The sequence below is a fragment of the Gavialis gangeticus genome, unplaced genomic scaffold, assembly GCF_001723915.1.
Source record: "Gavialis gangeticus isolate Ggan-Ray unplaced genomic scaffold, GavGan_comp1, whole genome shotgun sequence".
Taxonomy (NCBI): Eukaryota; Metazoa; Chordata; order Crocodylia; family Gavialidae; genus Gavialis; species Gavialis gangeticus.
In genome coordinates this window covers 850,150-860,179 of record NW_017729019.1, presented here as the reverse complement: position 1 = coordinate 860,179, position 10,030 = coordinate 850,150, and the positions used below count along the sequence as shown (strand labels likewise).

Genomic DNA, 10,030 nt, shown 5'->3' with positions numbered 1-10,030 from the left:
CCTTACGGACTGCATTGGAGATGCCACTGAGGGGCAGCTCCCCCCATCCCCGCTGTACATTACATACATCACGAGCCACACGGGCAAATCGCGCAATAAACCCGGACTGGCCGAGGGACGGTCACACTGTCTGGCTACGAGAAGAGCAGGCTGGCAACCGAGGTGGCGCTTGACAGTGCTCCAGAGCTGGTTTCTCCAGCTCAACAGGGGCCAAACCTCAGGGCCCAGGGAGCCCCTCCCCAAGAGGCAACTGAGTGGTCTCCGCCGGGCTCAGCTCCTGATGCACCCCAGCCCTCTGCAGTGCGCCCCCTCCCGGCCACCATCCCCACCCCGTACCTGCACCAGCAGCTTGACGTACAGCAGCGGGTGGCTCAGCGCCGTGAAGCCGGCGCCCAGCACCACGAACAGCGCGTCGGCGCCCTCCGCAGGGCCCACCAGCTCCGGCCGCCCCTCCGGGCCGGGGGTGGCGGCGGGGGAATAAGGGGCGACCATCCCCACAGCCACAGCCCGGACGCTTCCGGGTGCGACGCAGGAAAGGGGCGGTGCGTCTGCGTCATCGTGTCGCCCTCCCTCTAGCCTCATCAGGGGAAGGGAGTCTTGGGGGAGGTAGTGAGCGATACCATTCTGCCGGGGGGAGGACGAGCCATTCCATGCCGTAGGCAGGAGGGCGCATGCGCCGGGTGCTGCTGGAACGTTGCAGCACGTGCTGCATCTCCCGCCGCGTGTCCGCGGGGCACGTGCGGAGCCGGCCCCCGCCCCGGCCGCAGCCCCACCGCAGGCACTTCCCCTTTGCCCGGGGGGAGGAGCGTGGGCGGCCTCAGGCAGGGCAGCCAGAGCCGCGGCATGGACAGGCAGCGGACGGTCGTGCCCAGGCTGGTGGCTGCCTTCGAGGCGCCCAGGTAAGGGGCCCCGGGGCAGCCTGGCCCTGAGAGGCCGGGGGCTGTGAGGGGGAGAGGAGCAGCGGGGAAGCCCCTGGGTAATCCCGTGACACGGGCCGGCTTGACGCCTAGGGGTAACGCAGAAGGGGCAGGTGCCAGGGGAGCCCGTGAAGTGCACCAGAGACGCACCTGTGGTGGCAGCTCCGTAGAGGAGCCGCCAGCTGAGGTCCCCGGGGGCTCCTGGGATCAGGGTAGGCTGCTGTGTGACACGGGAGATCGGGCAAGATGGACCTATGGTCTGACTCGGTTGATGGCAATTCACCTGTTCTTTCTCACTCCCCACCCTGCTGTGCTGCCAATGGTGACATCCCCAACTCGGCCCACAACTGGCCATAGCCCAGCGAGTTGGATGTAACAGCTCTGGACTGGTTTTAGCCCACAAGCTGTATTTGTGACACCCTTGACTCAAAAGAGGGGTTGATGCTCATAAATAGCCTCAGAAGAGGGGTTGGTGAGTGCCTGCATCTTTCTCTGTGTCTTTGAGCTTTATCCTGTCCCTCATTACTGTAGGATCTGGTCACTCCACATACAACTCATAGCAGTAGCCAAGTCCCTACTAGGCTTCAAGAAGACGTTAAAACTAGTGGCTCCTTTTGCATTTCCAAACATTGTCCAGAGAGTATGAGGAAATTCATGCCAGTATCAAGAGTATCGCTCTTAGGGAACAGCATCTGTTTCAAAGAGGAAGGTTTTGCAGCACTTCCTTAAGGCATCCAGGCTCCAGATTCGCCTGCTTTGCCTTTGGGAATTGGCTCCAGAACTGGATCCCTTCAACAGAAAATGCTTTGTTCCCATCCCTCCCATGCATTGTCTTGGTCTTTGTGACAAACATTACCCCGGGGGAACAGAGCCACTGTGCTAGTTCGTAGATAAAAACTACTGTCTGGTTGTAGCTGACTTGATCTTTTCATCCAACTTGCTGCTGCAGCAATTTTTTGTTTATCTTGAGCTTGTGAGACTCTGTTAAAGGAAATAAAAGTGACATCTGTGGTTTCTTTGGAAGATGGGGAAGCTAGAAACAGATACCAAGTCTGACTTGGGAACAAAGAGGGGACTGTAGGCAGAATGGTTCATGTCATAGTGCAAACATAAATGGAGAAGTTGCACTCCTGAGCTCGGCACTTGGTGCGCGCAGGCTCCAGGGTGTAACAGTGCAAAGGAACCAGCTACCTTAGAGTGAAAGGCAAGTCTTTTTGTTTCTTGATGCAAGGACATTGGGTACATACATGTGAAAAGATGTGCACGTGGGACTTGCACGTGAGTTTGTGCACGCCAGGGGTTTGCGCACAAGGATGTGTGTATGGGCAAGAGCGTATGCCTGTCTTGGTTTGTGCCTAAGGATACATACTAGCATGAGTGTCTGAGAGAAAGGGGAAGTCAAGGGGTATTTGCATGTCCAAAAGTAGGCATGGGGTTTCTGCCAGTGTGGCAGTGGGTGTGTGCACCCTGACATGCAGCCGTGAAGTTCAGCAAAGATCAGTGTAAAGCACTGTGCTTAGGAAGAAAGCGTCTAATGCACAAATACACAGGGAACGACTGGCTGGGCTGCAGTACTGCAGGAAGTATTTAAGGGGGTTATATTGGATCACAGGCTGAATAAAAGTCACCAGTGTTATTGTTGCAAAAAAGCTAATAGCCAGCTGGGAAACAGTAACAGAAGTGTTCTCTGTAAGTCACCCGCAGTGATTCATTCTGTCTTGTCAACTCTGCTGAAGTTTCATATGGAGGTCCGTGTCCAGCTGGAGCAAGGAAATATGTGGACAAATTTGCGTGAGTACAGAAGAGAGCGGCAAAACAACTAAAGGTCTAGAAAACAAGACAGATGAGGAAAGGTTGGAAGAGCTGCAATTTTTTTAGTCCAGAGAAGAGAAGCCAGAGGGAGGATTCGGTAACAGTCTTTAAACGTAGGGTTGTTATGAGGAAGACAATGACCAGTTGTTCTCTGCCCGCAGAGGACAGAACTAAAAGTGGTGGGCGGACATTGTGATGAGGGAGATTTAGGTTAGATTTTGGGAAGAACTTTCTGAGGGAAGTTAAGTCCTGGAGCAGATGCCTAGAGACAAACACTTGCATGCAGTGCTTTAGCTACAGGCAATTGCACCTAGAGGAGGGTGTTAGACTAGGTGCTCTGTCCAGGTCCTTGACGGCTTTAATTCTCTGTGATTCTATAAAAGATGGCCCTGCTGCCAGCCTGGGGAGGAGGTGTGAAGGGAAGGACGTGCTTGTCCGAGATGTGTACAGGTATGGCTGTGTGCTGCAGTGAGGGGGTGCTTCATAAAAGGCTTAATAACTATGGAAAGCTGCAGGAAGAGATGTGCGGGGTCTGCAGGAAGAAGCATTGCATATGGCCAGAAGTATGTGTGGAGCATGGATATGCTTGTGTGTTCAGAAGATGGAGAGCCTAGGTGTGTGGAGGCCTTTCCCCTGCACTAGTATGGACCAGGATCCCACGGGAAGGGGTGAACTACCCTGCAGAGACGTGTTTACATAGCATGTTTTGAATCCTGCTGGGGAGAGGAGCTTTAAGATGGAGCCAGGATGCCCTAGGTATTAGCAGGGACTGCTCAGGGCATGTGATGAATCAACAACACCTTTTCTGCCTTCTTATTTGACATGCACTAGCCATCACTAGGTCCCCAGGGATAGTAGCTATTGTGGGTGTCTTGTATCAGCGCTCTGCCCCCTTGGATCTTTCATCGTGGCCCCTGACCCTGGTAGCTGAGCTCTCTACCGGTCTCAGAGCTTTGCCGGCAGGGTTTCTGAGGGAGGTTGGAGGGGGCACAGGCAGGCAGCTGATGGGTTTGTGGGGTGCCATAGGTAGGTGGAAGTGGATGGAGCTGGTTGCTGGGGAATACACCTGCAAGACTGTGTGCTGGCACTGAGAGAATGGCCAAGGTAATGAAACTGCTTTGCTGATTTCGTGCTCCTAGGTCACCAGAACCCCACAGAACTCCTGGCAAGGATCAGATCCATCCCCAGACCAAACACAGAGCACCTCCGCCATTGCCACCCATGGTGGAGGGGAGAGCTTCAACCAAGACGGGAGAGTGTGGAGCAGAGCAGGAACACCAGCCAGAGGGACATCAGCTCCCCGCAGGGGCTCCCCAGCCACCTCAGGACATGACAGTGATTCCACAGCTGCCTCAGGCTCAGAAAGGGCTCAGCATGAAGTGCCTGAGGTCCTTCCGGAACAAGATTATGAGGGACGGCTGGAGGAGACAGCAGAGTGTGGATTCCCAGCCAGGCAGCGAGTTGGGCTCTGAAGGCGACAATAACCAGGTTATTTAATGTTTGAGGTTCAGCTCAGGGTCTTTGGTTAGAGACACGGCTTCTGCCCCAAGTCTCTGTGTAACCGTGGGCCTGCCTTCTCTCAGTCCTAGTTTCGTGTTTAGCAAGGCTGATCTTTTCAGAACCCAGGGCCTGATCCTTACAGAGGCAACTGGAGAAGTGGCCAGACATTGCTGAAAAATCCACAGTTCCTCCTGACCCTGGCAGGAGCTTCTGGGTGTCAGTGCTCTTGAAATCTCACCCTAAAAGTGAACAGTGCATGCCGCTGCCCTGGTATGCTTCAAGGACCCAGATGCCACAGGCTGAGCCAGGGCTTTGTCTGGAGGCCTTCAGGTATAAGGCTCTATAAAGGAGCAACTTCTAATTAACTGGGATGTCAGTTCTCCTAGTATAACAGCATTCTGCAGGCCAGAAGCTCAGGGTGAGTAACCCAGGATGGTTGCATTGGCTTCTGTGGTGCTGCGCCACTGTACAGTAATGGAGGGGCTGGTGCTGCATTTCTGTTGCACTTTACAGTCAAGAACTGCCGATGTGCTGTACAGACCGCAGTGAGTTAATCCTCATCTCCCCACTAGAGGTAGTAGTATCACTACCTCTATTTTACAATGGGGAACTGAGGCCCAAAGAGGGGAAGGGAGCCACACAATAAGACTCAAAGAGAACCCAGATCTCCTGACCCCCAGGCCTCCTTCCCATCCTTCCTTGGTGAGCCCTGTGACAGCTTCTTCATTGCTGTTTGATGAGAAAGGAACTGAGGATCCACTGAGAGTGATGTGGTTTTGCTTCATGCATTTACTATAAGAACCTTCTCTCCACATTCCACTTAGCTGATAATCATGAAGGCAGCATAAAGCCTGCAGTAATGGCCTGAAAACCGCTGTGGAAAAAAAGTCAGGTGATGTATTATCTCCTGGGAGGTGCAGGAAGTAGAATGAGAGTCCATTGGCAGGGGCTTGGACACAGAATAGCACTTGTTCCTGTGGCCCCTTGCTTTTCCAGGTGTCCCACAGGTTACGTAGCACTGCTGAAAGGCAGCTACCCTGAGCATACACAGACATGGGGGAGACCTGCGGTCAAGGACCCTTGTGCTTTTTAAAAGATCTTTAGCCTTCGTGAATAGGATGCTGCTTTTTTAAAGCCTTGTCCAAAGGACCCCCATTCCCTTGAAGATAAAATGCCTGGCTGTCTCCTCGGGAAGGCTGCCTCAGCCCAGCTGGGATCTAAACCCATTGTTTACAGAAAGCTTGGCCATTTTAGATTAGTCAGTCACACCACACCAAGCCCTCGCATCCCTGCCTGTCTGCAGTGTTGGTGAGTAGGACTGCCTTGGTTTCAGGCCAGTTATATGGGTTATTGGATGCCAACGGATGGACCATAATTGTCTCAGAGTTACTGAAACGAATTCAGACTACTCCAGTGGCTTGCAGCAGGCTGGCTTTGGTGCAGAGAGCACATGACCAGGGTTCCTACCTGCCTGGCCAAACCCACTTCTCCCTTTGCTATACCTACAGGACCCAGAAGAAAAGAAAATTGCGTTGGAGCTGCTGGAAACAGAACAAGCCTACGTCAGTCGCCTTCATCTCCTCGACCAGGTCAGCGGAGAGACTAGGATGGGGCTGGAGAGCAATAAGCCTATGATCTAGCTGTCACTTGACCTAACATTTAGGCCCAAAGAGATATGGAAACTTACAGTTACACGTAGAACAGCTAAGACCTGGCCCACAGTTCACCCAGGGACGCCCCTTCATGGAAAAGTACCCCAATTCACCATCATCGGTTTCACGGAAAGTCTTAAGCGCCCCATCATATTCATTTTGGTTTTAGCTCAGCTTGTCCTTTCTACTCAAGTAGTGCAACCAGGCCATGTTCTACCCCACCCTGAGCCCCCCATACCAGTGACCTGATGAGTGCTGGTTGACAGACGGGCATTTCTCGCTATCACTCACTGACCATGCTAACTCTGCTCCTGGACAAATTCATTTGGTCTCTTAAGGGACCATGTGAGTACCCATTCCATACAGCCCCATCCCCCTTCAGGGTGGCCTCTCTGTCCCTGCCTTCTCTTCAGCCATCTTCCTGCCCTGTGCTGTATCTCCCATAGCTCTACATCTCTTTGGGAGCATCACCCTCCAGGAAATGCTTCTGTCTCCATTTCAGAAAATCTTATTACTCCCTAAAATATCCCTTCATCCTTGTCACCCCAGTCCCTTCAGCTTGTTCCTCCCTTCCCATTCATGATGGACCTAGGACTTTCTGTGAGTAGCCTTGGTGCTGTTGGCCTTTGCCGTAGTGCTGTTTTGTCAGGCCTTATTCCCTGCTTCTCTTTAAGGGAATCTTTTGGGTCCCATTCCTCTGCAAGGCAAAGCCTCTTCACCTCAGGAATCCAGGCTATAAGGAGCATCAGGGACATGCATCAGCCCTTTCTAGCACTGACATTTTGGCAATGTTTCTTCCCAGGTGTTTTTTACAGAGCTGATGAAGGAGGCCAGAAGTGGGAAGTCAGTCCCAGAGGACGTGGTAAAAATGATCTTCTCCAACATCTCCTCCATTTACCAATTCCATGCCCTGTTCTTTCTGCCAGAGCTGCAGAAACGCATGGCAGAGTGGTGAGTTTTGAAGAGCCAGGGCTCCTGGGTTCTTTTCCTAGAATAAAACACTTTCAAAATTAGTCTTACAATGGGGTCTGACAGGTGAGCCCACAGAGCTCTGCAAGTCTGTGTACTCTGGCAAGACCGTTTGAGCACAAATCTGAATTGCCTTAAGCGTATGCTAAACATGCCCTTCTCTCACTTAAGCAAGACTTCAAGTGTCAGAGTGCTGTGCACTGTAAGGGAACTGGAACCTTCCTCATGAACATGGGCGACCAAGTTAACATTTCATCCTCCATGCAGTTACTCAGCAATAATTTTCAAGTTTTTAATGCAGTGTAAAGTGTTGTGTTGGCAGTGGTGGGGGAGCAAAGTCCCACAGACAGCATACAGTATGGAGAGTGGCCATGTTTGCTCTACATGCGCACACGCACACACACCCCTCCCCATATGAGCTCAGCCCTCCTTGTCTGTGCCCTATTAAGATGTACTAGTAATGAGAGGGCAGTTTAGTCTCTAAGGCCCATTTACTCTTAGCAGCTTGACTGAGACTATATAAAAGAGGCTTGGGAAACTGAGGCACAGAGAGAGAGGACCAGAAAGTAACTTACCTCAGGCCGCACAGTGAACCCATATAAGACCCAGGGCATTTCCTGAATGCTGTTCCGTTATCCTGTCCAGTGCCAGCACTGGTAGGGTTTTGGTGACATGGGCACTTTTCCCCAGAAACTAAACAGTTGCTACCAACTCCTTTCCCAGATGCTACCAAGTAACTCTGAAACCATGACCACACTCGGGCACTACGAGCCTAGGCCAGTGCTCCAGGAATGTCATGTGCTACTTCCCACAGCCGCATCCCAGACAGCAGGGTAGTAGCAAAGCAGATCTGTTGCTATCGCTCCAGAGGTGTGTGTCTGAGCTTTGCTTTGACCTTGTACCAAAGGCTGCCCCTAAGGGATGAATTGATGAATCCATTCCGTGTCCCTGGGCTGCCTTCATGCCCTGCTCAGCTGGTCCTGGGAGGATGTGGTATGATCCTAATCTCCCACTTCCCACCTGCAGGAGCTCCAACCCCCGCATTGGGGATGTCATCCAGAAGCTAGCGCCTTTCCTCAAGATGTACGGCGAGTACGTCAAGAACTTCAACAAGGCGGTGGAGCTGATCACTACATGGTCAGAGAAGTCCCCGCCGTTCCAGGAGCTAATTGCAGACATTCAGGTGATGCTCCGGGTCATGTAGTCCTGGTCTGGGAAGCTGACCTCCATGCTCAGCTGGCTGCTCCCAGACCTAGACCTGAGGACAGCAGAGTGTCTGGAGTAACCTGCACTTCCCCACCATCCCCTTTCTCTTTCTGTTTCTTTGATGTCCCTCTCCAGAAACAGGAAGTGTGTGCTAGCCTAACCCTGCAGCACCACATGCTGGAGCCAGTGCAGAGGATCCCACGCTATGAGCTCTTGCTAAAGGATTATGTCCGAAAGTTGCCTCCTGAGTCACCAGATAGGGCTGATGCAGAGAGTAAGAGCTCCTGTGTTTTCTGTCTGGGAGGGAGGAAATGGGGTGTGTCTGAGGGAAGTGGCATTGTTTTACAGTAAGGGGTAGAGAGGCATCATTTTCTTACCAACTCTGCCAGTGCCTTGCTATGTGACCTTGGTCAAGTCACTCAAGCAGATGAAATAGGGATAGGAATATTTATTTGCTTTCACCATGCACTGGGAGATCCTCAGGTGTAGGGCGCAACACTGCAGGAAAACTGCAGGGAATTTTTCTGGAAACTGGAGTGACTCTGACCAGGGGCTCGTTAGATGCAAGTCTGAGTCCAGTCCTCTGACTGACTCGAAAAGGCTTGTCATTTGCCTTGATCACTGTAGCAAGGAAATGGAGAATCACAAAATAGGTGAGACCTGCTTTACTGGACCCTTGTAACCAGGATCTAGTGACTAGGACAAACATTTGGCTGCTCAAAGTGCTATTACCAGGTTGGTGCAGTTCTCTTCAGCTGCATGGAGTGGAGGGCTCTGCTCTGATATGCTTTATGGTGGGTATTCAAGGGTTTAAGACTCCTTGGGCTCATGGCTAGATGGTGCTGAGCGCTTAGTATTCCTATGTGAGAGATCCAGTGAGAGGGGTCCTCAGCAGGGGGAGGAAGGGTATGTGTACAAGTTAACCTCACGGATTTCCACTGGGACTAGAATCAGGAATATTCCTCCACCGGCAGCCTTGCTGCCCTGCACACCACATCCACTCCATCCCTCAACCAGAGCTGCACTAGACCTGAGCCCTCCTTGCTCCAGAAGCATTGGCCTCTATCATGTGAGCTGAATGAGACTTTCTGTTAGCAGAACTGGGTTTATGATGCCCAGTTGAACGGTCCTGGCTCTATCCAGTAGACAGAAGTGGTAACTCAGACATGCTACCAGCCCCTCCATTACACTGTTCTTAAAATCTTGGGAAGGTCACATGAAAGGTACCTTCCTGAGCGGAGTCTGGGAAGAAGCTCAGTCTTCGGTTCCCTTTCTCTTCCCCTTGCAGAAGCCCTGGAAATGATTTTCTCTGCAGCCAAACACTCAAATGCAGCCATTGCGGAAATGGTGAGTGCCAGATCTGCCTTATTGCTTCTAGTTTCTGTTGCAGGTGCACCTGATTCTCACAGCCTGGAGCAGGCCTGCAGGGTCTGGGGAGGGAACAGGTTAGGAAAGAGCAGTCCCAGCCCAGCCCTGGTACATCATAAGCCAATAAGTGGAACTTGGTGCCTGAGGACCCCTGTCCAGCGTTCTCTCTAAGCTGTGCGGCGTGCAGAGCTGCACAGGCCCGTTCATGCTGTGCTGCCAGGTGCGCCTGTGCAGCCACACAGCTTGGAGGGAACGCTGCCCCTGTCCACAGCAAAAGAGACACCGTCTTGATCTGGGATCTAAGACAGATGTGCCGGTGCATGAAAATTTTTTGTTCCTTCTCTAGAACAAATGGCCCTCTTCCAGAAGGGGAGGGGGAAATCCTGTTTTGTCTGGTCTGGAGTGGGCTGGAGTCCCCTGTTTTGAAGTGAAAGAGAATCCCAGTCTAGTTCTAGAGGTTCTTAACCTATTTAGACTGGAGGTAACCTTCTTAGACTCAAGGGACCTCTCAGAAAATGCCAGCTCTTAGTTTTCACTTATTTTTTGACTACAGAAAAATACTATGGCAATTCTTTTGTTACAAAGAACTGAGAATGCTTTTAACAC

At 52.1% G+C, this 10,030-nt stretch overlaps 2 protein-coding genes across 2 annotated transcripts in view; one reads left to right on the top strand and one right to left on the bottom strand.

The window, feature by feature from the left end:
* MTCH1 (mitochondrial carrier 1) overlaps window positions 1–535 on the bottom strand; it is a 22,585-nt gene extending 22,050 nt beyond the window's left edge. The window contains exon 1 of the mRNA XM_019513789.1: window positions 337–535. Within this exon, the coding sequence (XP_019369334.1) occupies window positions 337–492 (156 nt within the window). The 5' untranslated portion in view covers window positions 493–535. The remainder of the gene's footprint in view (window positions 1–336) is intronic.
* A 209-nt stretch (window positions 536–744) lies between these two features.
* Window positions 745–10,030, top strand: part of FGD2 (FYVE, RhoGEF and PH domain containing 2) — a 26,895-nt gene continuing 17,609 nt past the window's right edge. Inside the window, exons 1-7 of the mRNA XM_019513790.1 lie at window positions 745–899; window positions 3,869–4,217; window positions 5,738–5,818; window positions 6,684–6,832; window positions 7,877–8,033; window positions 8,192–8,330; window positions 9,345–9,403. Of these exons, the coding sequence (XP_019369335.1) occupies window positions 844–899; window positions 3,869–4,217; window positions 5,738–5,818; window positions 6,684–6,832; window positions 7,877–8,033; window positions 8,192–8,330; window positions 9,345–9,403 (990 nt within the window). The 5' untranslated portion in view covers window positions 745–843. The remainder of the gene's footprint in view (window positions 900–3,868; window positions 4,218–5,737; window positions 5,819–6,683; window positions 6,833–7,876; window positions 8,034–8,191; window positions 8,331–9,344; window positions 9,404–10,030) is intronic.